Source organism: Dendropsophus ebraccatus, chromosome 2 (assembly GCF_027789765.1).
Source record: "Dendropsophus ebraccatus isolate aDenEbr1 chromosome 2, aDenEbr1.pat, whole genome shotgun sequence".
Classification (NCBI taxonomy): Eukaryota; Metazoa; Chordata; class Amphibia; order Anura; family Hylidae; genus Dendropsophus; species Dendropsophus ebraccatus.
In genome coordinates this window covers 206563197-206590479 of record NC_091455.1, presented here as the reverse complement: position 1 = coordinate 206590479, position 27283 = coordinate 206563197, and the positions used below count along the sequence as shown (strand labels likewise).

General features: G+C 45.2%; 3 protein-coding genes across 3 annotated transcripts; 1 reads left to right on the top strand and 2 right to left on the bottom strand.

Annotated features, from left to right (window-relative positions):
• Nucleotides 1-1361: 1361 nt before the first annotated feature.
• Nucleotides 1362-9424, bottom strand: LOC138784894 (myb-related transcription factor, partner of profilin-like). The gene is made up of 7 exons (XM_069960589.1): nucleotides 9272-9424; nucleotides 7920-8017; nucleotides 7594-7662; nucleotides 5638-5724; nucleotides 4578-5234; nucleotides 4107-4172; nucleotides 1362-2492 (listed from the first exon to the last, which is right to left on the bottom strand). Exons 2-7 carry the CDS (start codon nucleotides 8002-8004, stop codon nucleotides 1729-1731), a joined length of 1728 nt encoding a protein of 575 aa, XP_069816690.1. The 5' UTR covers nucleotides 8005-8017; nucleotides 9272-9424; the 3' UTR covers nucleotides 1362-1728.
• Nucleotides 9425-15089: 5665 nt separating this feature from the next.
• Nucleotides 15090-19995, top strand: LOC138783950 (thiosulfate sulfurtransferase-like). Its single transcript, XM_069959316.1, has 2 exons — nucleotides 15090-16170; nucleotides 17876-19995. The coding sequence occupies exons 1-2, from the start codon at nucleotides 15594-15596 to the stop codon at nucleotides 18169-18171; spliced, it is 873 nt and encodes a 290-aa protein (XP_069815417.1). The 5' UTR covers nucleotides 15090-15593; the 3' UTR covers nucleotides 18172-19995.
• Nucleotides 19996-20618: 623 nt separating this feature from the next.
• On the bottom strand, nucleotides 20619-27278 carry RPS10 (ribosomal protein S10). Its single transcript, XM_069959317.1, has 6 exons — nucleotides 27170-27278; nucleotides 25437-25586; nucleotides 25048-25219; nucleotides 21744-21821; nucleotides 21595-21650; nucleotides 20619-20708 (listed from the first exon to the last, which is right to left on the bottom strand). Exons 2-6 carry the CDS (start codon nucleotides 25584-25586, stop codon nucleotides 20664-20666), a joined length of 501 nt encoding a protein of 166 aa, XP_069815418.1. The 5' UTR covers nucleotides 27170-27278; the 3' UTR covers nucleotides 20619-20663.
• Between the last annotated feature and the right edge of the window lie 5 nt (nucleotides 27279-27283).

Genomic DNA, 27283 nt, shown 5'->3' with positions numbered 1-27283 from the left:
ATAAGAATCCAATTGCTTCAAGAACCACTTCTCTGCCTCTCTGGTCCAGATGTCACCTCTCTGCTAACCAGGATTGCAGAGAGTATTAGCTATATCTGTTTCATTGCAGGAGTTGAAAAAGGCAGCAAGTTGGGGAGTGAAGGGCTGAGCTGAGTTCCTCTTCTGGCTTTATGGGAAGCACATCCGCGTTAAAAAGTCTTCTCACAAGAATTACTGTCACATGACCATCGGCATGTTCGACCACCTGTTGGCAGAGCTGCGTCCAGGAAGTCTACATGGGTACACAGTGATGCGGGAGGTGATCATCTCTGAGGTAAGGCTCCTAGTCACCCTCAGGTAAGCGACTCTATTTAACACTTTTGCTTTATGGACACTTTTTTGCATTAATATTGTTTATTGCCATGTGGCATTACTTTTTTGATCAGATCATTTTGATTAAATGTTCATATAAACAACATTTTACATATAGATTTGCTACGCAGGGCCATAATATATAATGTACATTAGCTTTAAAGGGGTAGTGCGGCGCTAAGAAATTATTCACAAAATAACACACATTACAAAGTTATACAACTTTGTAATGTATGTTATGTATATGAATCGCCCCCTTCTCCGTGTTGCCCCACCCCCGCACGTGGACCCGAAAGTGTAGTGTACGATACATACCTGACGCACTTTGTCCCCGTCCCCGATCTTCTGTCAACGACGTAATCTTCGGGAGGCCGGCCGAATCGCTGCAGCCGTCCCTGATGCCGGCCCACCTCTGCCGCGTCATCAGCTGCTCAGCCGCGATTGGCTGAGCATAACTGCCAAACCCAAAGTTTCTTAAAATCGCCTGTACTAAAAAATTAAATGACAGTGACACTTTAAAGTAGATGAAGCCCCGTGATGTGGGTTGAGAGCTTATGGTATTTGTGTCCACTCTTTTGTTTTTGGGGACACAAATATCAATGAAGACGTCTCCAGTACTGTGTGGGTGCTGTATCAGTACTGTGTAGTTGCTCTATAGGTGCTCTATCAGTACTGTGTAGGTCCTCTATAGATGCTGTATCAGTACTGTATAGTTGCTCTGTTAGTGCTGTGTAGGTGGTCTATACATGATGTATCTGTACAGTAAAGTTGCTCTCTAGGTGCTGTGTAGGTGGTGTAATCTTACTGCATGGCAATAAGCATTTAACCGAGTGCCATACGGTGTCCTGGAATTATTTACCCTTTATTATAGAGTCTTTCTTCGACTATAAGAAGATTCCATCCTCTGGCTTTAACATACAGGAAGACACATGAGATAAATGTCACCCAAAGGCAAAGGACAATGAGGAGACCAGCGCTGACAATTATTATCTTCCATAGAATAGAGGCATACACTATAGATTTATTACAGTCTCATCATAAATAAAATCATAAGAAACTATTTTCCATGAATGTCCCTGGAGCTCCGGATAAAGTCACCACTTATGGGTAACGTTTTATATTGTCTCTTCTCCATTACATTATTGACTCCAGCTCAGTAAGATAGTCTATAGGAATCCGAGGTAGTCTCATCACATGACCAGGCAGGTGCTCCAACCATTACATTGTGGCTCTGCTTGTTCAGATTAGCTGCTGTATCTGAGCATAATCTTCCCACAGACTCATGAGCCGATTCTCATTACAACAGGGACAGAAAGCATATGAACTACCGTCAGCACAAAGATATGAGCGATTAATATCCGGTGCGTCCTCTACACTTCAATGCTTTTTTAGGGTCTGGGATTTAAATGTTGGTTTCCGTCCTCGGCGGCGGCTGCTTGGGTTGATCTCTGAGGCGGTGGAAGATGCAGATGCTGGTTCTGCAGAACCTGCTGGAGACATTGAGGTTGAGTCAAACACGGCAGCTGTCAGTAACATTGGGTTTGGGTTTGTTTGTGCTGCAAGGTATTTGGGTGACGACACAGGCGAGGAGGGGGGTGACGCCATAGGACTTACAGTCGGAGCGGGCTGTAGGGACTTTATGGCCTGTATTATGGCCCCGTAGAACTGTTTGGTATCGGTGATATAGTTCTGGAACATGTGATTAAAATGCGTCTGGTTCATGTGAATCTGCTGTACGTGAGTATTTAGCTCCCGCACCCCCGACGCCAGGCCCTCCAGCTGCTGCACTATCCTGGCGTTCCCCTCCACCATGTTTTCTCGTAGTTTGTGTAGCTCCAGGTTATGGGCTTGTGTCAGGTGCTGCAGGCTTTTGTTATGTTCTTCTTGTAGCTGCAAGAGATGCTGCTGGTTGCTGATGGACGTCTCAGGTCCATTGGTGATATGGGAGGAATCGGGGGCCAGTGACTGGTGCTCGGGCTGTGGTTCTACCGTACTCATTCCTTCACCAGGGACGGGGGCTGCTGGGGTACAGTGGGCTTCTTCTTCCGACCATTCACTAATCAGCTGGATGTCCAGCGGAGACAATGTCTCATCGTAGTCAGAGACTGGCTCACACATTGGGGGTTGGGTGATCTGGGCAGCTGCAGAGGATAGAAGAAACATTGTGAGCCAGATCCCCCAGAATCCCCCTTAACTCTAGTGTTTTTCCATAGTGGATCCCAATGGATCAAACATTCACTTAACAGGGATCTCCATATTTAACACATCCCAACTTGTTAGATTCTGATCACAAGGCATCTTCTTGCTAGGAACCCTACTGATCAGCTGTGATCTGTAGGGAAAGCTGGCAGTAAGGCTGCATTCACACGTCCGTAGATTTTGCGGACCTACAGACGGTGAAAGCAGGCAATAGATTGTTTCCCCGCCAGGCATGAGGTGTCAGTCTCATGCCGGCAGTGGGGAAACTCTTTGAATTGCCGTGGCTCTGTCACTACAGTGCCGCGGCGATTCAAAGAGTTTCTCCGCTGCCAGCATGATATTGACGGGCAGAGAAACAATCCATTGCATGCATTCACCGCCCGTAGGTCCGCAAAATCTACGGCCGTGTAAATTCAGCGCCCGCATCAGAGCTTCCCATAGACCACAGTGAAGCAAGCGACCGGAGCCGCTTGCTTCACTGTGTGAACTGACATGTCTTTCACTGAATTCTGGCCGCAGAAAACTGACGTGTCAGTTTTTTCCGGCACCGCATGGGATCCCGGCCGGAACGTATACGATGTGTGTATGCTCCGGCCGGGATCCCATTGAAAATAAGGCTATGTTCCACCCCGCAAAACTACGGCCATAGTTCTGCGGCGAGAACTACGGCCGTAGTTTTACGTAGTGTGAACATAGCCTTAGTGTTATATTTCCCTGGAGAGCCACCACAGAGGGAATAAAGCATTACACAATGCCCAGTCACCTCAGGGCAGGCCTCCCGAACCTTTGCTATTATTCTTGAGCTGATCTGTCCACTGTTCAGGTTCGGCAGCATTCTCCGAACCCGAAAGCTCAGTGTTTGATTCCACATGGCTGCAGAAGTTGGATGCTGCCCTAGGGAGTCATGGCAGCATCTAACTTCTGCAGCCACAGGGAATCAAGCACAGAGCTATTGGGTTCGGAGAATGCTGCCGAACCTGTTTGACAGATCTGCTCAACGCTTTTTCTTGTTAGTGGAAAGTGACTGCGGAGGATCCCCATCTATTAAATCAGAATTCTCCATTAGGATCCATAAAAGTTCACTGTTGGTCGCTGGCCCAATTGTGGGCACAACCATATTGCCTGAGCTTTCTTCACAGCATTTAGACATATGTTTTACAACAGCCACAATGCTCTGGAGCTGACTCACTAACTTCTATGGGAGAGTGTTGTGGGCAAAGTCTGTGTATTCAGTGTTCAGGCAAGAGAGGAGGGGAGCTATGCGTGAAAGTTATCAATAACCTATCTTGTGGGGAGGTAGCCACACTAATATCAGTCCAGTTGTGCCCGGGCCTGATACTGCAGCTCACTACAACTTGGTCCCATTTAATAATAGAAGACCGATCTGAAGTACCAGTTACAACCAGAGCTGGATGTATGTCACTGTGCTTGGGACTGTGCACTTGATTGATGACAAAATGTTTTAACCACCGTTCTCAATCATAGTTTGATATCCTATACTAAGAGGTTCCTGGAAAACCCCTTTAAGAAATGTAAATTAAAGTGAAGGGTCTCACCTGAGTTGTAAGTGGTGGGCGCCCAGGATGAGCATTGCTGAGGTGTTGATGATGGAGCACTGGAATCTGGAAAGAAGACATGTTGGGATAAATATGGAGGCCACAGTTGGGACTACAGTGGAAAGGGAAGACACTACTGTACTGGGGAGGGCTAATAGAATGGTGAAAGCATAATGTGACTACTCACATTATGGAAAGGTGCAAAGGGAAAGGTGGGTCTTCTGTGACTACTTAGGGGCAGGTGGGTCTGCTGCGATTACTTGGGGAGGTGAGTTTGCCGAGACTACTAGGGGCAGGTGGGTCTGCCGAGACTACTAGGGGCAGGTGGGTCTGCCGAGACTACTAGGGGCAGGTGGGTCTGCCGAGACTACTAGGGGCAGGTGGGTCTGCCGAGACTACTAGGGGCAGGTGGGTCTGCCGAGACTACTAGGGGCAGGTGGGGCTGTTTTGCACCCTTGTAGTTGCACTCACCATAGAGCTCCAGGCTGGAGGGTTTGCAGGTGTCCAACACACTATGGGCGTTCATGGTCACAGAGATGATCTTCTGCCTGAGTTTTTCTTCCCAGTTATTAAACTTGATCTGCTCATGAGATCCTCCCCAGCCCATGGCCTGATTTTCTAAGGCGGCCATCTTGAGTTTCACAACTCTCCTGCAGTCCCCATAGCGCTTTTTGCACACCTCGATAGTCCTGTACGTTGTCCCTATACTATTGACTTTATTAACCACTTCCTGCCAAAGACGTCTCTTCCTTGAGGCGCTGCCCTTCAGAGAGGAATACCCGCAGAGCTCCTTGTAGAAGCTGAGCACGCCCTCTACCAGCACCTGATTCTCCTCCTCACTGAAGCGCTGCCCTCGCTGACGCTCCTCCTCCACATAAATTGCACAGTGTTGCTTTAACTTTCGGTCGAATTGCTGCCGGTCCCTATGGACGTACTGGTGCCGGCCACCCCGTTTTCTCCGTCCGGAGTTCCTTCCATGCTGCTTTGATAAGCCATTACATCCAGAGCCGAGCGGGTGGCTCCCCAGCTCCCCGTAACCTGCTGCATCTGACTTTTCGGGTGCCGTTTCCTCATTATATTCTTTACTGGCGCCTCTTCCCGGGTACACCGCCCCATCCTCTGCATCGTCTGTATATAGGAAATAGGAGAAAAAAATAAAGTCAGTGGGATCAACATATACAACAAACCAATATGGCTGCCATTTCTATATCCAACTTTCCCAGATTTCTGGATGGGGTATATTCCCTGTATATCTATCCGATGTCCATTCAGGACTGTGTGGGGCCCCTGGATAAGCTCTCTGTGTGATGCCCCCTGCTTCCTACTTGCCTGCTGTCTGTATGAGGTCCCATTGCTGTTTTTTTTTCCCTACACCATGGTGCCCCCTACTGTATGATATGTGTTATTAAAAGACTCTGATTGTGACCCTGAGAATGTTCTGATAACACATGATACTGGGGCAGCAGTTGTCCTGCAGACCTCGGCGGTCTTCGTCTACTTATTACCCATGTCAGGATTTCATGGCACTCACCCGGGTGGAGGATGGGAGCGGCATCATTCTTCTCCTCGGTCTTCTCTGGTCTCCAGTCCTTCTCAGGTTTAACAAGGGAGACCTTCCCTGCCAGGAATAGAGAGGATTGTATAATGGGTCATCCCCTCTATATTACAGATCTGTACAGCTACATTACATATCAGTCTCCCTATATTACAGCTCAGTCTCCCTATGTTACAAATCAGTGCCTCTGTATTATGTCTCAGTCTCCCTATATTACAGATCAGTCCCCCTATATTAAAGATCAATTCTTCTTCCTCTACATTACAGATCAGTCTTTATAATAGCTCAGTATACCTATATTACAGATCAGTTCCTCTATATTATAGCTCAGTATCCCTATATTACAAATCATTATCTGTATATTATAGATGAGTTTTTTCTCCTTTATATTACAAATCAGTGTCTGTATATTATACATCAATTGTACCAATGTCCTTCTATAATTTAAATCAGTCTCTCCCCCTTTATATTACAGACAAGTCACACACACTTACTCCATATTACACATCAGTCCCTCTCCATCTTATTACAGTTCAGTCTCTCCATATTACGGGTAAGTCCCTCTCCCTCTTTATTACACATCAGTCCCTCTCCATCTTATTACAGGCCAGTCCCTCCATATTACACATCAGTCCCTCTCCATCTTAGTCATCTCCGTCCATATTACACATCTGTCCTTCCTTCTCTTTATTACACATCAGTCCCTCCTCTTCTTTATTACACATCAGTCCCTCTCCATCTTATTACAGGTCAGTCCCTCCATATTACACCTCAATCCCTCGTCCTCTTTATTACACATCAGTCCCTCTCCATCTTATTACAGGTCAGTCCTTTCATATTACACATCAGTCCCTCGTCCTCTTTATTACACATCAGTCCCTCTCCATCTTATTACAGGTCAGTCCCTCCATATTACACATCAGTCCCTCGTCCTCTTTATTACACATCAGTCCCCCTCCATCTTATTACAGGTCAGTCCTTTCATATTACACATCAGTCCCTCGTCCTCTTTATTACACATCAGTCCCTCTCCATCTTATTACAGGTCAGTCCCTCCATATTACACATCAGTCCCTCCTCTTCTTTATTACACATCAGTCCCCCTCCATCTTATTACAGGTCAGTCCTTTCATATTACACATCAGTCCCTCGTCCTCTTTATTACACATCAGTCCCCCTCCATCTTATTACAGGTCAGTCCTTTCATATTACACATCAGTCCCTCGTCCTCTTTATTACACATCAGTCCCCCTCCATCTTATTACAGGTCAGTCCCTCCATATTACACATCAGTCCCTCGTCCTCTTTATTACACATCAGTCCCTCTCCATCTTATTACAGGTCAGTCCCTCCATATTACACATCAGTCCCTCGTCCTCTTTATTACACATCAGTCCCTCTCCATCTTATTACAGGTCAGTCCCTCCATATTACACATCAGTCCCTCGTCCTCTTTATTACACATCAGTCCCTCTCCATCTTATTACAGGTCAGTCCTTTCATATTACACATCAGTCCCTCGTCCTCTTTATTACACATCAGTCCCCCTCCATCTTATTACAGGTCATTCCCTCCATATTACACATCAGTCCCTCCTCCTCTTTATTACAAATCAGTCCCTCCATATAACACATCAGCCCCTCCATATAACACATCAGTCCCTCCATATAACACATCAGTCCCTCTCCATCTTATTACAGGTCAGTCCTTTCATATTACACATCAGTCCCTCCTCCTCTTTATTACAAATCAGTCCCTCCATATAACACATCATTCCCTCCATATTACACATCAGTCTCTCCTCCTCTTTATTACACCTTAGTCCCTCCTCCTCTTTATTACACATCAGTCCATCTCCATCTTATTACAGGTCAGTCCCTCCATATTACACCTCAGTCAATCCTCCTCTTTATTACACATCAGGTCACTTACCTGCTGTATTACTTGTCGGGTCGTCCTCTATCTTTATCTCGATCCTCTCTAGTACAACCTCTGGGAATCCTATAAATAAGAACGAAGTTGTAGTGATTCATGGTCTTCATTAGACATATATATAGCAGATGTAGCAGAGCTGAATTCGCCATTTTAATGTTAGACATTGCCCTGATTATAGTGATAGCTGTGATATACTATAATATGTTTACCTGCAGTCCTATAAGAAACCAAAGCATGAACCATGTGACCCACTCCCACATCTGTATGTGCCTGAGGCTCACACTGGTGCACTGTATACTTGACATAGCAGCCTATATACTCACGCAGCAGGTTGGGGTCCATGCTAATGAAGGCCTGCGCGTCCCTGATGCTGCTGAGGTAGTGGTGCCTCTGAGCCAACGTCTGCATGATGGCTGCTGCCCTGAAAGAGAAAACAGACACTTCATTAGTCATGTGGCGTTGATGAAACCAGGCAACCTCCAGGGGCCCTGGAGAAAAGGGGTCCAGCCTTAATGTGATGTCAACTGAAGAGGAAGAGACAGACATGGCCTCCCAAATTTCCCTGACTGCTTCTCTGTTATGATGTTATGATAAATGCATTTCTTGTGGAAGGAAGAGAGAAAGCAAGGGTAGAAGGAAGAGACGGTGGAAGAAAGAAAAAGAGGAAGCAAGGGTGGAAGAGCGGAAGCAAGGGCGGAAGAGCGGAAGCAAGAGCGGAAGCAAGGGCGGAAGAGCGGAAGCAAGGGTGGAAGAGCGGAAGCGAGAGTAAAAGAAGGAAAGGAAGCAAAAGAGTGAGCAAGCGTGTAAGGAAGAAAGAGGAAGCAAGAGAAGGGAGGAAGCAAGGGCGGAAGAAAGAGAGGAAGCAAGGATGGAAGGGAGGGATAGCAAGCGAGAGTAAAAAAAATGGAAGCAAGGATGGAAGAGAGGAAACGAGTGGAAGGAAGAAAGAGCAGAAGCAAGAGTAATAGGAGAAAAGAAAGTGAAAGATAGGGAAGGAAGAAAGAGGAAGGGAGGAAGCGAGGGTGGAAGGAAACAAGGGTTAAAGAAAAAGAGGAAGCGAGAGTAAAAAGGAAGCAAGAGCAGAAGGAAGAGGAGAAGCGAGGGTAGAAGGAAGGGGGTGAGGACAGAACATGGGAGGAGAGGAAATGGAAAGATGGATGATAGAAGGAACGTGGGAGAGATGGAAGGAAAAGAGGTAGGCAGAAGTGAGTAAAGATGGGGGAAGGAAGAGAGAAGGAGGGAAGATAGGAAGGACGAGAGAGGGAAGGAAGGAAAGATGGAGCCAGGAAGGAAAGAAACGGGGAGAGAAAAGTAAGGAAGAAATTGAAGGATGAAAGGAAGAGAGGAAAAGGAAGGAGGGAAGAAGAATTGTTATAAGGTAACTTGTAATTGCATTTGTGATGACACATCTCTAAGGCTAGCCAGGAGTAGGATATACTGTATATTGGATAGATAGAGACATAGAGAGATAATAGATAGAGAGAAAGGTAGACATCAGAATGCAATCCACCATAAAAGAAAAATAAGTAAAATACAATGCAATAAATATTTTTCCTCTCCGCTGATTCGTCACATTGTATATAGCGTCTCACATTCTCTATGGGGGTTTCTATCAATGATCACACACTCACATGGGTTAATACAGTGGGGGGAGGGCTGCAGTAGAACGACTTACCCAGTGACAGAGGAGGAGGTGGAGGTGCAGAGAACGTAAGAGGGGATGCACAGAGGCCTAGAGAAGGTCTGTACTGTGGCCCCTTCCTTCCTGGGGCCCTTGCACTGGACACCTGTACAGGGAAGGGAACCTTGTCCAGGAACATACACAGAGGGATCTCTTCCTGCTGCTGCTGCTGCTGACACAAAGGAAGCACATAGAGGGGGAGGGGATGAGCTGAGGAGGGGGCACAGGGGAACTCCGCACATGGAGGCCTAGGGACACATGCTAATACAGAATCCTGTCCCACAAGGGCACAAGAGTTGTGAAAACATTGCGGTCGCAATCACTTATTATGATCATCCATATATAATCACAAATACATCTCATGGGGGAATCCACATGCAATAGATTTGTTACAGAAATGTTTGCGACCGTCCCATTCATCTGAATAGGCAAAGTTTTCATCTGCTGCCTGTGAATACACGCATCCTAAACTGCAGCATCTTGACTCGACCACTGGGGCCCCCCGTAATCTTGAGAACAGGGATCCCGTTAAATGAAGTGCACCTGTTTTCATTCTAGTGCACCGCCACTTACTTCAATCAGCCAAATGATGTTTGATGATGTATGTGGTATATGCGATGTATATGGTGTGACGCCACACGGTGTGAAGTCTTAAAGTGACCAGCTGGCAATAGGGGGCTGTGGAGTGACTCAGTACAGACTTGGTAGGTGTTACAGGTATCTTGAGCCATGCTCACTGCATGCTCTAGCTGCAGGAGGGTCCGTAGAGCCAACACCACCATCCAGGTGGTCCTACAAATGATCAGTTAGGTTCAGGTCTAGGGAATTATGGGTCAGGACAGTACTTGGGAAATCTTGTTCCTGCTCTTTAAACCAGTGTCAGACATTTCTAGCCATGTGATGTAGGGCATTGTCTTCCTGAAAGATCCCATCCACCCCACGGAAGACAATCAGCATGTATGAGTGTATGTGATGTGCAGGGATGGATTTATACCCAGATCATCCGAGAGTGGCCCAGAGAATGCCACAAGACAATCCCCTAAATAATGCTGCCCCCACCAGCTTGTGTTCTTCCAGCAATGGTTGCAGGGTGTTTTGTTCTGCAATGTTTCTCTCCTGATGTAACAATGTCCTTCCAGTCAATGAAGCAGAAAAGGTAACTGATTTGTGAAGACAACCCTTTACTGACCAGCGGAGAAGACAGCCCTTTACCCATCATCAGAGAAGACAGCCCTTTACCAATCATCAGAGAAGACAGCCCTTTACCAACCAGCCGAGAAGACAGCCCTTTACCAACCAGCGGAGAAGACAACCCTTTACCAATCATCAGAGAAGACAACCCTTTACCAACCATCAGAGACGACAGCCCTTTACCAATCAGCAGAGAAGACAACCCTTTACCAATCAGCAGAGAAGACAGCCCTTTACCAACCATCAGAGAAGACAGCCCTTTACCAATCAGTGGAGAAGACAGGCCTTTACCAATCATCAGAGAAGACAACCCTTTACCAACCGACAGAGAATACAGCCCTTTACCAATCAGTGGAGAAGACAACCCTTTAGCTGTCAGAGAAGACAACCCTTTACCAATCATTGAAGTCCAGTCGTAAAACTGCTGGAGATACTGAAGCCTTTTATTCTGATACAACTTGGTTATCAAAGCAGCCAGACAGGCCTTTACCAATCATCAGAGAAGACAGCCCTTTACCAATCATCAGAGAAGACAGCCCTTTACCAATCATCAGAGAAGACAACCCTTTACCAATCATCAGAGAAGACAACCCTTTACCAATCATCAGAGAAGACAACCTTTACCAACCAGCAGAGAAGACAGCCCTTTACCAATCATCAGAGAAGACAACCCTTTACCAACCGACAGAGAATACAGCCCTTTACCAATCAGTGGAGAAGACAGTCCTTTAGCTGTCAGAGAAGACAACCCTTTACCAATCATTGAAGTCCAGTCGTAAAACTGCTGGAGATACTGAAGCCTTTTATTCTGATACAACTTGGTTATCAAAGCAGCATTGCCCATCAGTCTGCTCCCGAGCCCCATACACTGTAGGCATCACTGATTTGTTGTGTTACATGCATCTGGTGTCTCTTCTCTGAAACCCTTCGCTCTCCACTACTGCCTCCCTAGTAAGCTCAAATATGTCCACAGAATTTCATTCCCTGATTCTTTTAAATGGAATCACGTTGCTAAATGGACGTTATATGGGTGACAGGTACAAGTATCATAAGACTATTCAGTGGATGGTTCCCCACGATTTATTAATCTGCCCCTAATTGATGGTATCGTCCTCCACATTTCCTGCAGTCACAGCAAGGCCTAAGATGTTCCCTGGTGATCTTCACTATATAACTTTGCAAAAACCCTTGTAAGCTTAGCTGCTTAAATTTCTTGGCAGTTCACGCTCTATCATTGGGCATATCTGTAGTATAACAATGCGTAACACCTTACAGTATTGATTAGATCGCTGCTTGATTGATAGATTCACTTTGCACCAGTTTTGCACACCATGCAGCATGTGGGTTATAGCCCTGACCCCGCCGCCTTGTGACCAGAGATTTACACAGTTAAAGTTCAGTAATCTTATAGCTTTCCCATTAGTCTTATATATGTTACATCAGCCATTGTTATCATATCTTACTGTTTAACTTATAGGTCCATGAGTACAGTTATGACCTTTAAACCATAACATACAAGATGTAAATAAAAGAACAAATCAATCCTAGACTTATCAATCCCCACTTATGTAATTATATACAGGAGATACCCAGGTTATATTAGCTGTACATATATAATGATATACAGGAGATACCCAGGTTATACCAGCTGTACATATATAATTATATACAGGAGATCCCCAGGTTATACCAGCTGTACATATATAATGATATACAGGAGATACCCAGGTTATACCAGCTGTACATATATAATTATATACAGGAGATACCCAGGTTATACCAGCTGTACATATATAATTATATACAGGAGATACCCAGGTTATACCAGCTGTACATATATAATTATATACAGGAGATACCCAGGTTATACCAGCTGTACATTTATAATTATATACAGGAGATACCCAGGTTATACCAGCTGTACATATATAATTATATACAGGAGATCCCCAGGTTATACCAGCTGTACATATATAATTATATACAGGAGATACCCAGGTTATACCATGCTGTACATATATAATTATATACAGGAGATCCCCAGGTTATACCAGCTGTACATATATAATTATATACAGGAGATACCCAGGTTATACCATGCTGTACATATATAATTATATACAGGAGATCCCCAGGTTATACCATGCTGTACATATATAATTATATACAGGAGATCCCCAGGTTATACCAGCTGTACATATATAATTATATACAGGAGATCCCCAGGTTATACTAGCTGTACATATATCATTATATACAGGAGATCCCCAGGTTATACCAGCTGTACATATATAATTACATATAGAAGATACATAGGTTATACCAGCTGTACATATAATTATATACAGGAGATCCCCAGGTTATACCAGCTGTACATATATAATTATATACAGTATATACCCAGGTTATACCACCTGTACATATATAATTATATACAGGAGATACCCAGGTTATACCAGCTGTACATATATAATTATATACAGGATATACCCAGGTTATACCAGCTGTACATATATAATTATATACAGGACATACCCAGGTTATACCATGCTGTACATATATAATTATATACAGGAGATACCCAGGTTATACCATGCTGTACATATATAATTATATACAGTATATACCCAGGTTATACCATGCTGTACATATATAATTATATACAGGAGATCCCCAGGTTATACCATGCTGTACATATATAATTATATACAGAAGATCCCCAGGTTATACCACCTGTACATATATAATTATATACAGGAGATCCCCAGGTTATACCGGCTGTACATATATAATTATATACAATATATACCCAGGTTATATTAGCTGTACATATATAATTATATACAGGAGATCCCCAGGTTATACCAGCTGTACATATATAATTATATATAGGAGATACACCCAGGTTATACCAGCTGTACATATATAATTATATACAGGAGATCCCCAGGTTATACCAGCTGTACATATATAATTATATACAGGAGATCCCCAGATTATACTAGCTGTACATATATAATTATATACAATATATACCCAGGTTATATTAGCTGTACATATATAATTATATACAGGAGATCCCCAGGTTATACCAGCTGTACATATATAATTATATATAGGAGATACACCCAGGTTATACCAGCTGTACATATATAATTATATACAGGAGATCCCCAGGTTATATCAGCTGTACATATATAATTATATATAGAAGATACACCCAGGTTATACCACCATGCTCCATATGAGTATATACAGGAGGTATATATATATATATAAAGCAATTCGGGGGTTAACCGTATCTATCGTTAGTATGGATTGATTGATGCCTCGCAGTGCACCATGAACCTTCATATATTGAGAATTTTAGATTAATTATTAATAATAAATCAGCAGTTTTGTTATCAGTTGTGTAGAAAAATAATAATCCGCCATAAATCATTGTGGTCTTGTCCTGTAATAAACAGTCCTCAGTGAAACCGAACACCTTTATTGTAACTTTACTTTCAAAAGCTGAGTGACAACTATCACACAGACTCCTTAGAGATTGTCACCCAGCTTTCCAATTATCCTGATGGCAAATGTGTGTCATTGTGCACTGTGCAGTGATATACTAGAAGGGTTGTGCAATTATACACTGGGGAGGTTGTGCAGTGATATAATAGAGTGATGTGTCACTACAGAAGCAGTTTATTGGAATGTAATGGCAGCTGCATTGGTTACTACTCAGCTTTGCCAGATCTATCAAGAGATTTGATCTTGAATGAAAGGGATACTTCAGCAAAAATCTTTTTCTTTTGATATCATCTGGTGTCAGAAAGTTATATAGATTTGTAATTGACTTCTATTTAAAAATCTTCAGTCTTCCAGTACTTATCAGCTGCTGTATGTCCTACAGAAAGTGTTGTATTCTTTCTAGTCTGCTGCCACCTCTCTCCATGTCAGGAACTGTCCAGAACAGGAGAGGTTTTCTATGGGGATTTGCTGCTGCTCTGGACAGTTCCTGACATGGACAGAGGTGGCAGCAGAGAGCACTGTTTCATACTGGAAAGAATACACCACTTCCTGCAGGACATACAGCAGCTGATAAGTCCTGGAAGACTGGAGATTTTTAAATAGAATTAAATTACAAATCGATATAACTTTCTGAAACCAGATGATTTGAAAGAAAAAGATTTTCGCCGGAGTACTGCTTTACTAAAGGACGAAAGTCAATGTGGTTACTGAGTATGTGCAGTAACATATAAGGCTCCAGTGATTAATATTGTAGTTTAATATTTGGCCACTAGATGGGGGAAACTTGAGAGAAATCTTGTTTCTCCAACCATGTGTTGTTGATACAGCCAGTTTAGCGTTGGAGTTGCAGACATTAGAGGACAAAAAGGAATATTTCTCTAATCAATGTTAAGTTCATTGCACCACAAGAATTTCGGATTGTGTCTTTCGGTCACTGGGAAAGCTGTGTCGGTGATATAGGCATTGGTGTGTTAACAATACGGTGCACTCAGGATAATCTCAGCCTGAGGTTATAGGACAGGATCCAAGTTTGGCAGCAACCTGTGCCAGGTAGCGGGAGGGGTTGTGTGTTGTAGCTGGCAGGGCCCAGGACACATGGCACAGGCACATGATGGGTCCGGGGCGTGCGTCATAGATTACTGATCGTTACCCTCCACCCCCTGTGCAGTAAATAACATCATATTATAACCCAGCTTTCCATGGTGACAATCGTGGTGGGTGAAGGTCTCAGCAGTCAGATCTCCTCATCCTGTGGACCCCTCTAAGCCTGAACTCTGGCAGGGTGTAATTGGAGCACTAACATGGCAGACCCCGATAGATGGAAAGCTATGACTGCAATGTATTGAGGACTCCCTGGAGGTGAATGATCTCCCCCCCGCCCCCCCGCCTGGACCTGTCACATCCTCTCCATGACTTTCACAAGTTGTTTTATTTCCCAATATTGATCCGATAAGCAGCTGATAAACCGGAGAAGCTGAAAGTGTGTCCGCTGCTCCACCCACCCCCTGAAATCATTAACAGGTGGATCTGAATAGAGCTCAAGATGTTGGCCAGGAGCCTCCTCTCCTCCTCGGAATAAAACCTGAGGACAGGTGTCTGTGCAGCAGCCATGGTGAGCCGGGCACTGGTCTCTGCTGGGTGGCTCTCAGGAGCCCTGAAAGCCAAGAGAGCCCCTGCCCTGAGGGTGCTGGACACCACCTGGTACGCCCCAGGGGGTAAAGATGCCAGGAAGGAGTTTGCAGAGCGGCATATACCAGGTGCCTCCTTCTTCGACCTGGAACACTGCAAGGACCAGCAGTCGCCCTATGAGATGATGCTGCCCACAGAGTCCCAGTTTGCCAAGTACGCCGGCGATCTGGGCGTCAGCAACGGCAGCCACGTGGTGGTCTACGATTCCGACAGCTCGGGCATGCTCTTCGCTCCCAGGCTTTGGTGGATGTTTCGTGTTTTTGGCCACAATAATGTGTCTGTGCTGGACGGGGGTCTTGTCAACTGGATGAAGCGGGGGCTCCCGATGACCTCGGAGGTGAAACAGGTGAAGCCGGAGACGTTCCGAGCTACGCTGAACCGATCGCTGCTGAAGAACTTTGAAGACATCAAGGAGAACATCTCCAGCCGGAGGTTCCAGCTGGTGGACGCCCGGTCCAATGGGAGGTTCCGAGGTCCGGAGCCAAAACCAGGAGAAGGTGAGGAGCGGGGATGGTACAGCAGGATGAGCATTGGGAGGGATGGTGGGAAAATAATGGGGAGTTACCTGCAGTCCTATGTAAAAGCACCGAGAACACCCCATAAAACACAGCTCTGCTGCATCTAATAAGCGCTGCTGTGTGACAAACTCGGCTCTACTGCAATAGAAAAACTCTGTGACAAACTCAGCTCTGCTACACTCCACAAACCCTTTATAAAACATTGCTGTGTGTGACAAACTATATATACCTCAGCTTTTCTACATTCAATAAACCCAGTGATAAATTCTTTTTTAATAAACTCAGCTTTTCTACTTATGATAAACCCACTGAAAAACTCAGCTCTGCTGCATTCAACTCGATGAACTTTGCTATGTATAACAAACCCAACTCTGCACCATGTGACTCGGCTCTGCTGCATAAAACAATCAGCTGGTCAGTATCTGCCAAGTGCAGCGCTGCTACAAATAATAATTTTATGTTGTGTGCTGGGTTCACACTGCGTTTTTGCAATCCGTTTTTTGAAAAAAAACGGATGCATTTGTGTGCATCCGTTTTGATCCGTTTTTCCATTGACTTCCATTGTAAAAAAAAAACGGATCCGTTTTTTTTTTACGGACACAAAAATAGTGTCAGCTATGTTTTGCGTCCATCAAAAAAAACGGATCCGTTTTGATACTTTTTTTTTTTACAATGGAAGTCAATGGAAAAAGGGATCAAAATGGATGCACACAAATGCATCAGTTTTTTGCAAAAAAAAAAAACCGGATTGCAAAAACGCAGTGTGAACCTAGCCTAAACCCAACTCTGCTTTTTTGTGATAAACTCAGTCTAACAAACTCAGCTCTGCTGCCAAGAATGGATTTGAAAAGAGGAGAAATCTCAGTCTTTTCTTTATGACCTGATCTCTGTTTATAGTCTGTTCCTGGCTTTGGCTTCAAAAATTTCGGATAAATCTGTCTTTGTAAACGCACCCTAAAAACTCCCTTTCCCTATCCAGCTTGAGGCGTATAACAACCGTATCACTTCCATAGTTATGTATAAATGCTGCACAGTATGCCTCCTACAATTCTGTGTTGCACATGGACAATGCACAGTACCACTTCCCTTCTGCATGCTATATGTTATTTTTATCAGTACCACTTCCTTAGTTCTGTATATTCGGTAGCATTTGGAGCTCAGTACTGCTTCTATTGTGTATACTTGTTCTGTATATGGGGATAATACCCAGTACAACTCATATCTGTTCTTCTGCAACTATAGAAAACAGCACAGTACAACTTAATTTTTTCTGAACCTTCTGTATGCAAAAACAGCCCTCTGGCACAGTACTACTTCCTTATACAAGTGGTATGTATGCACTTATGTATATACAGCCAATCCACTAGTTTTGTATGTTCATCTGCAACAATAAATTAGTACACAGTACAACTTCTCAGTACCTGTTCTTTTTCTGTATACACATAGACAATGCACAGTATTACTCCTTTAGTCATGTGTTTATGTATATATATATATATATTTATATATATATATGCACAGTACAACTTCTACAGCTCTGTATCTATGGACAGGGCACAGTAACACCCCTTCAGTTTAAAATGCTCAATAACTGACAGCACAATACAACTTCTCCAATCAGTGTGTAACTGTGGGTGGAGTTATCAGAGGAGGCGGAGTTATAATCATGTCTGCTTCCCTGCAGGTATTGAGCCAGGACACATCCTGGGATCAGTGAATTTTCCTTTCTCCACCCTTCTGACTCCGGACGGGTATGAGAAGCCCGCCCACGAGATCTGTCAGCTATTCGAGGAGCGAGGGATCGACCTGACCAAACCCCTGACCGCTACCTGCCGCCGCGGGGTCACCGCCTGCCACCTGGCCTTGGCTGCATACCTGCTGGGAAAGGAAGACACAGCTGTGTATGATGGATCCTGGTCAGAATGGTTCCACCGGGCGAAACCGGAGCACAAGGTCTTCGAGAAGAGGAGCCGGGGGTAAAGACGAGTAGACTGTACTTTGCACCCCCCCCCCCCCCCCCCCCAAATATGGTCTCTTCCCCGGGACCCAAATCCCATAGCCCTGCCCCCCCCAATGGCCTGGACCCTATAGCCCTGTGACACATCTCCCCTGGGGTCCAGACCCTATGGACCTGTGACGCGTCTCCCCTAGGCCTAGAGCCTGACCCCACAGCTGTGACACATCCCCCTGGGGAAAGGGCCCCATAGCCCTGGGATGCTTCTTCCCTGGGGCTCACGGTAACCTCCACATGATGGAGAACGTGATCCATCAGCTCAGGCATCTTCTTCCATCACTCCACAACTGAAAACACTTATAGCAGTACATGGGTCTCATGGACTCTGACCACTGTGTGGGTCACCATACCCAGCCAGCTGCCATATCCTGTGTAGTCTGATTCCTTTCTATCATAATGTTTAGAAGTGATTATTCCCGATTAGAGATAAGCAAAGTTATAGTACAAATGAAGCAATTACTTTGTTAGTTCTGTAATCTGCGTATCAGCCCACTGCCTTTAAAGTCTGTGCAACTCCACCCTGGGTGTCTGGCAAAGCTGGATGCAGTCCTAGGAAACTTCTCCCAGGACTGGATGCAGCTTTTCCAGACACCCAGAGTGGAGTTGCACAGACTTCAAAGAAGGCCGGCTGATACGCAGATTGCTGAACTAACAAAGCGAACAGCTGATACGCAGAAGCTCCATTTACTTTTGTAAGGTAAATTTCCTCATCTCTATCCCTAATCTACATAATTTGTATATTACCAAGTGATCGATGTAAATGTTACATTAAAGACTTTGCTGCATTTCCTCTTGTTACTCACATACTCTAGACATGTGATTACACCTGATCACAACACCTGAAAGGGGCAGTTATAGACTTTGTTTTTACTACAAGTCTTTCAGTACTTATCAGCTGCTGTATGTCTAACTTTGACACCAATTGTAAATTGAAAATTTTACATTCATGACAAAATTGGTTCCATTCACTTTAATGAAACTGGGCTTTGATACAACAAACTAAAGTGTGACAGGTGTGAAGACGTGGAAGGCGACAGCTATGTTTTTCTATTCCAAGATAACCAATCGCTTTACAACTATGGTAGCTGGTATACAGCCAGATATTTACACCAATGCTTCTCAATTCCAGTCCTCACCAGCAGGTCATGTTTTGAGAATATCCCATACAAAGAACACCTGTGATAATACCTGATGGGCTGAGTATAATTATATCACCTGTGAATACTAAGGAAATCCTCAAAACATGACCTGTTGGTGAGGCCTGAGGACTGGAATTGAGAAGCACTGGTTTACACAGCACTGTGGAGTGCCCAACCTTACAGGGAGGTGGCCATCTTATCCACAGACAGACAAGTTTCATTTAGAGGGGGAATTTTGTGACTTTACAGGATAAGCTGTCCTGTATACACGAGCAGCAGTATTTTTTTTCCCAGCAAATTTCTGTTTATGTTTCTAGACACTCCCTTCTCCATAGTGAGCTCAAAAATCAGATTACAAATGGTTGCCAAGATTCTCTTAGAGTAAAAAACATGGAGGAGAAAGGTAGGATGGTGGATAATAGAAGGAAGCTCATTTTGCCTGATAAAATATTACAAGATATATTTTGTCTGATAAGATATTATATTCACTTGTACTATTGATTTATGCAAAGTTTTTCGAAGCAGTGTCTATTTTCTCCCCTAATCCAGTAAACTGGGATTACTTTAAACTGGAATACCCCTTTAGGGTGCCTTCACATGTACCTTAACGCTGCGTTTTTTGTGCGATTTTTACATGAGTTTTGATTTTCACATGATTTTCATGTGAAAATCAAAACTCGCATGTAAAAATTGCAAACACGCAGCGATAAAAACGCAGCGTTAAGTACGCAGCGATACGGTACGTGTGAAGGCACCCCAAGGCTAGATTCACACAACTGATTTGCAGCAAAATTCGCTGCAGATCCATTGCCTGTTCTTTTCTATGAGAATACATACTTGTTTGTAAGTGGAGTATACTGTACCTGCTCTGCACTCTGGCTTGCTTCAAAGAGCAACGGATCCGTTATGTGTGAATCTAGCCTTAAGGGTGTATAAAGAATTTAAAGTTTTAAAAATCTTATAAAAATTCTCCTACTGATGGTGGTCTGCTCTCCAACCGCACCGACATCTGTGTCCCCACTGTAGCCAGTCACTAGATGCAGCAGTCAGGTAAATGGAGAGCAGGTAAATGGAGAGCAGAGGAGTGTGGGGGTGTGTGTTGCTACTTTCATGGCATTGTGTGACCTCCCTAGTAAAACTTGCCTGTAGACCCCCTTTAACCACCACTCATCACAGCAGTCGCTTTAATTGTAGACAAATTACTTCCGTGTATTCTAAGCACAAAGGGCTCAGTTATGCAACTCTGTGACTAAGATGTAATAAAGAAAATGCTATTATGTGGCAAAAATGTATTTATTGACAAAGGAAAGTGGCGCACATCACTGTGGCGGCTGCTGTCCACGACCGCGTCCGAAGCCTCCTCTCTGCAAGACAAGGAAAGAAAACACTCAGGTACAATGACAGTCGGTCATCTGAAACAGTCTATTACTGGACGAACACACACCGTCAGAGGTTCTGTCATCAGCTCCATTAGTGTCCATTTACACAGAAAGATTATCTGACAGATCTGCCAAAAATTTGAAGCCAAAGCCAGGAATGGATTTGAAAAGAGGAGAAATCTTAGGCTTTCCTTTATGACCTGATCTCTGTTTATAGTCTGCTCCTGGCTTTGGCTTCAAATCTGTCAGATAATCTCTGTGTAAATGGACCCCTAGCTGTAGTATGTCCTGCAGGAAGTGGTGTATTCTCTCCAGTGCGACACAGTGCTCTCTGCTGCCACCTCTGTCCATGTCAGGAACTGTCCAGAGCAGGAGAGGTTTTCTATGGGGAGTTGCTGCTGCTCTGGACAGTTCCTGACATGGACAGAGGTGGCAGCAGAGAGCACTGTGTTGCACTCGAGAGAATACACCACTTTCTGCAGGACATACAGCAGCTGATTGAAGAAAAATCTTCAGTCTTCCAGTACTTAAGATAGAAATTACATAGATTTCTAATTTACTTCCGACACCAGCCAATTTGAAAGTCATTTTTTTTCCGTCAGTTTCCCTTTAAAAAACAAAACACAACACACAGCTGGCCAATTAACCATTTCATACAAATGCTCACTCAAACCCAACCTGACAGCAGTGATATGGTCATACATGACCAATGCTAACCCTGCTACACATAAGGCCATGTTCACACTGCTTTTATGGCCTCTGTATAATGTATACAGGCAGGCGACTGTATGGTGAGAGCACGGTGTGGCCGCAGTATATAGTATATATATACACACACACACACTTATCGATTGTTAGATGTAAAACTTACAAACTGGAACTCTGTAGCAGCTCCGGCGCCGGCCTCAGCCTTCTTGTCTGCACCAGCTGCCGAGATACAATAAGATCAATGAGTTATCAAGGAGTTATCTGGGCAAGCAGTGTGAATAGTCACACACAGTCACTAAAATGAAGACTCACGTGGAGCAGCGCTGCGTCTGTATGTGTCTCTGTCTGTCTCTCCGCGGGACAAGCGGGCAGGACGTTCACCCTCCAAACCTGAAGGAAAGCAAACAATTCTTATAAAGAGGACAGAAAAGTCACAGAACTAACAGAACGTTACTGAATGTGTGAACTGTGACAAAGAAAATCCTGGAGTGTTGGCACTGCACCCGTCTTACATGTGACTTTCCCATAGAAAACAGGTGCCACACCAGCAAGTGATGTGTGTCAACAAGACAATGCAGACTGGAGGGCCCTGACAAGTGTCACAATGGGAATTAAATGGTTAATTAAAGGGGTTGTTCAGCAAAAATCTCTTTCAAATCAACTGGTTTCATAAAGTTATACACTTGTAATTTACTTCTATTCAAAAATCTCGTCTTCGTGTACTTATCAGCTGCTGTATGTCATGCAGGAAATGTTTTATTTTCAGTCTGACACAGCGCTCTCTCCTGACATCTCTGGCCGATACAGGAACTGTTCAGAGCAGGAGAGGTTTTCTATGGGGATTCATAGAAAACCGCAAGAGTTCCTGTCTTGGCCAGAGAGGTCAGCAGAGAGCGCTGTGTCAGGCTTGAAATAAAAATTTTCTGCAGAACATACAGCAGCTAGGTAGTACGGGAAGACGAGATTTTTTTTTTTTTTTATAGAATTACAAGTCTATATAACTTCCTAAAACCAGTTGATTTGAAAGAAAAAGATTTTCGCTGAACAACCACTTTAAAATGGGTTACCCAGGAAGAAAAAGACACTTGCAAAAAAAAAAAAACAAAAAAAAAAAAACACACCTGTCCTCAGGTTGGGTGCGATATTCCATTTAAGCTCAATTCACATCAGGAGAACTGAACTGCTAAACCCAAACTGAAGACGGGAGCGATGCTGTTTCTGGAAGAAAGCAGCCATATTTTTCTAAGGGTATGCTTACATGGAGCAAAAGCACCAGAATACCACCTGCCTCAGTGTCACACAGTGTCTATGGGAGGGCTTGTGCATCTCTGTTTCCGTTGCTCTCTGCTCAAAGAATTCACAATATTTTCAGCAGAGGCGCACGAGCCGTCCCATAGACACTGAGGCAGGTGGCACTATATTGGCTGACCGCTAGCCCCAATACTCAGGGCCCTTAGTATACCAATCCGTCCATGCTAGAACATTGCCTGCACCTACAAGTTACATCTGCAGCAAAATCCACAACATGCAAACATTCTAATTACCACTACACTAAGGGAAAGCCCCCCATAGACCCCAGCCCTTCCCTGTAATCACACATTGCATGGCAAGCGTCTGCCGGCTCTCCTGGCTGTGCATGTGACGTATACAGCTCCAATGTGCCCATGTGCTGAGCCATTATTTATACCGTTAGCAGAACAGGGAACCTCCTAAAACCGTATTCATAGGAACCTCACAGGATTACAACAGAAATCACAATTGCACAACAGGTGGCGCAATTTATAGGTGAACTTCACTTTGCTACCGGACCTCTGCTCCCCCTTAGCTTTAAATCTACACTGCAGACAGCACTGGCTAAACCAATTGAGTCTACCAGAAGTTCCTCAGGTTCCATTATAATTCTGCCCACTGCTACCTTAGCAGCAAGAGCTGAGATCAGGGGGCAGAGCATGCGCTGCAAATCACTACTGCCCCTTCATTCCAGCCATCAGCGGGGTGTCAGCACACAGATACTACCAATACAAACCTCTCACATGTGGCTATAACATGTCAGACCTTCATTTAAAGACAGGTATGCTCTGAGGCCCTGTTCACATGGCGTATAGGATCCGGATGGGTCACGGAGCGGCCTGTCTCTGAAAAGATAGTCCCGGACGGTACTGCAGTACTGGCCGGATGATCTTTCCAGCCGCAGTGTTCTGATGCGGGCACATCAGCACGCGCCCGCATAAGGACTCCTCACAGCACACAATGAAGCAAGCAGCTGGAGCCGCTCGCTTCACTGTGTGAACTGACAGTGCTTTCTGCGGCCGCAATTCACTGAATTGCGGCCGCAGAAAACTGACGTCCGTTGTTTGCTGCGCCGTATGGGATGACGGCCAGAGCGTATACATTGGGGGAGATTTATCAAACATGGTGTAAGTGAAACTGGCTCAGTTGCCCCTAGCAACCAATCAGATTCCACCTCTCATTTTCCAAAGAGTCTGTGAGGAATGAAAGGTGGAATCTGATTGGTTGCTAGGGGCAACTGAGCCAGTTTCACTTTACACCATGTTTGATAAATCTCCCCCCAAGTGTATACGCTCCGGACAGGATCCTATAGAAGAGCATGTGGCGTTTCTAGGCGTACAAAGTACGGTCATACTTTTACGCTGTGTGATAATAGCCTAAGGGTGATTTCTGGGCCCCTAAGTGCCAGGGTAACCCAAAATGTAATGTCCATCTGTCCAACCAAGTAAATCCTGCTGTGACTATGGGCTGCGGCCTCTATAAACCCCAGACCACGGCTGTATCTGTGTGTTCCAGGACTCCCTAGGGTTGCATCCTATTTCTGCAGTCACCACTAATCAAATGCTGCACATTCCGGTTTGAACAAACCCAAGCGTGCTCCAAGATGGCCCAACTCTTACCCTTCGCCCTAAAAGGTTTCCTCACACATCATAGTAGCGTGTCAGGAAGGTAATAACGTCTCACACTAAGGATAGGCCATCAATATCGGATCAATACAAGACAAACTCCCTGCACCCTCAATGATAAGAACATAGATGATGGCTCCACCCTCGTCAATTCGCTGACAGGAGAAAAGTCTTTTAATGGAGCCACTAAAAATCCCATCTATCAGTGCTATACAACTGCTCTGATATCACAACTCCCCACAAAGCCTTTCACGTATGCGGAGACCAGCTAAATCCCTAAGTTGCAGGGAAAGGGGGGGGGGTCCAATATGGTCACCAACACAAGACAATGGCATTCTGATACTATGTGCTGCATTTAAAGAGCCCCAGGGGAGCCCAGCAGAGACAAGCAAACTGGTTACTTGTGGCTGCAGCTGTCTGGTAACCATGGATTCAGCCATGGGCCATTCCATGTTTTCCAGGAGACCCTAGGGCTGCATCCAACTTCTTCAGCCACCGGTAATCAAATGCTGCACGCTCTGGTTCGCTCGTCTCTAGAGGTCAGTGATATGGTCTGAACCCCTATCACATGTCCCCTTCCCCAGATACACCATCTTCAATAACTATACATGGACATTACATCTGTTCCACCAGGTACAGTGACAATGAAACATCACTAGCAGCAGACCCCCATGAGCCGTAGTGTAACCCCAACCCCTCACCTTTGGGTCGTGGTCTGCCTGTCTCAGGACGGCTCCTCCTCAGGGTGGCGGGAACGATCTCTGGGGGCAGGTGCAGGAAGTCCCGCAGGTACTGGATGCCTTCATTGGTCAGGTACCAGTAGAAGTGACGCCAGGCGAACTGTTCCTTGACGTAACCTCGTGACTTCAGAGACTACGGGAGAGAGACGAGTATATCACAGATGAGTATATCATGGCTGGGAAAGTCATGACATCATCACCAATATCGGTGCTCCACCAGCTGCTGCAAAACTACAACTCCCATCATGCATGGACAGCCAAAGCAAAGCTTGCATGATGGGAGTTGTAGTTTTGCAGCAGCTGAAGGGCCACAGATATAAAGGACTAATTTCCGTCTCCTGACACAGTACCTGCATGGCCTTCATCACGTGGAGGTTGGGGACGTTCTTGTCGCACAGTTCGGGATGCTTGGGCATGTGAACATCTTTCTTGGCCACCATGACTCCCTCCTTGAAGAGGAGCTCATAGATGGCAATGCGATCTTTCTTGGGCATCAACATCTGAGGAGGCAGAAGAGGAAGACATTAATGAGGTGTCACATGACCGTACACAGCACCGCACGCAGACGCCACAACCAATACTATTCACTACAGGAGCTATTGAGCACTGCACCGTGCACACTACGGAATTGCCGCATTTCTGCCCGTGCCATAGACACTATTCTATGCACAGGTGGATTATGAATTTCGCCAGAAAAATTGACGTGTCACTTTCGGCGGAATGCGTAATCCGTCTGTGCATAGAATAGTGTCTATGGCATGGGCGGAAATACGCACAGCCGCATGCGGGGACGAGCGACGGAATGCGCCGCGGGTTAAACGTGGCAATTCCGTAGTGTGCACGCACCCTCAAAGGGGAACTCCGGCTGATTTAAAAGATTTTCTTTTTTTGCCGCTGTCAACTATACAGATTTGTCTATTACTTCTAAAAAAATCTACAGTACTTATCAGCTCCTGTATGTCCTGCAGGAAGTGGTCTATTCTTTCCAGTCTGACACAGTGCTCTCTGCTGCCACCTCTGTCCATGTCAGGAACTGTCCAGAGCAGGAGCAGGTTTTCTATGGGGATTTGCTGCTGCTCTGGACAGTTCCTGACATGGACAGAGGTGGCAGCAGAGAGCACTGTGTCAGACTGGATAGAGTACACCACTTCCTGCAGGACATACAGCAGCTGATAAGTACTGGAAGACTGGAGATTTTCTTTTTTTAATTGAAGTAACTTACAAAACTTTGACACCAGTTGATATGAAAGAAAATGTTTTTTTACTGGAGTTCCCCTTTAAAGAATCACTAGTTCTCATCCCACATGATGACAGTGAGGAAGAAGCATGCATCCTGCTGCTTCATTCACTGCACTCCGGTGTCTTGTCAGTGCCACAGACTGAATACAGCAAAGGGATGGTACCTGCCCGTCATCAGCAGCATACAATTCTAACAAATAGGTCATGTGATCATACCATGCACATATTATTGGGATCAGAGATAACTCAGATCACTGCTGTTTAACTCAATAGAAGCCGCTGTGACATTTAAGCAGCATAATGGGGGGAATGCAGGCTGCAGGTGGTCAGACTGGCATGGCAGCACATTGCACTACATGTACCAGCAGTGCCAGGGGCTGCAGCATACAACAGTAAGTGCACATACACAGCATAGCCAGGCGGGGGTGCCAGGGGTCAGACCCCAGATATAACCCCCCTACAGTCACTGTGTATGGTTATATTAACCACATCAGAAGCCGACCCAGGCCCAGTGTAACAGGATATATATGTATATAGATACAGGGCTTCCAGAGCACACACGCAGGGGCGCCTCCCCTAGCTCTGAGAGTGTACTGATCCGCCAGGCAAGGCCCCACGTGACCCCCGAGCCGCCTCAACCACAACAAGAACTCCCGGGCAGCCATCACCCTGCTAGGCCGCAGCCAGCATCACTACAAGCACCCTATTATAAGTGACTACTCGGTGATACCGGGCGGGTCCGGTCCCTCCATAGTGTCTCTATACAGTGCGCTACAGATAAACACCGTGAAGTACCGGATGGCCGCTATCTACGGTGGATTACACGGCGCCGGTAGCGGCTCACCTCTGCAGCTGTCTCGGAGGCCTGAGCAGGAAAGGAAGGGGCATGCGCAGAACGGGTCTACTTCCCCTTGCGGACAGGGCCCCGGGTGAGGTGTCCTCGGCAGTGCCTGTCTAC

Excerpts from the sequence above, each read along its gene's own strand:
- LOC138784894 (XM_069960589.1), bottom strand. The coding sequence starts at position 8,004 with ATGCAGACGTTGGCTCAGAGGCACCACTACCTCAGCAGCATCAGGGAC. Across the intron at positions 5,235-5,637 it reads CGCTCCCATCCTCCACCCGG|ACGATGCAGAGGATGGGGCG; the intron begins GTGAGTGCCATG and ends TCCTATATACAG. Across the intron at positions 2,493-4,106 it reads GCCCACCACTTACAACTCAG|CTGCCCAGATCACCCAACCC; the intron begins GTGAGACCCTTC and ends TATCCTCTGCAG.
- LOC138783950 (XM_069959316.1), top strand. The coding sequence starts at position 15,594 with ATGGTGAGCCGGGCACTGGTCTCTGCTGGGTGGCTCTCAGGAGCCCTG. Across the intron at positions 16,171-17,875 it reads GGAGCCAAAACCAGGAGAAG|GTATTGAGCCAGGACACATC; the intron begins GTGAGGAGCGGG and ends GCTTCCCTGCAG.
- RPS10 (XM_069959317.1), bottom strand. The coding sequence starts at position 25,586 with ATGTTGATGCCCAAGAAAGATCGCATTGCCATCTATGAGCTCCTCTTC. Across the intron at positions 21,822-25,047 it reads AGGCAGACCACGACCCAAAG|GTTTGGAGGGTGAACGTCCT; the intron begins GTGAGGGGTTGG and ends GCTTTCCTTCAG. Across the intron at positions 20,709-21,594 it reads CTGCTACAGAGTTCCAGTTT|AGAGGAGGCTTCGGACGCGG; the intron begins GTAAGTTTTACA and ends CTTGTCTTGCAG.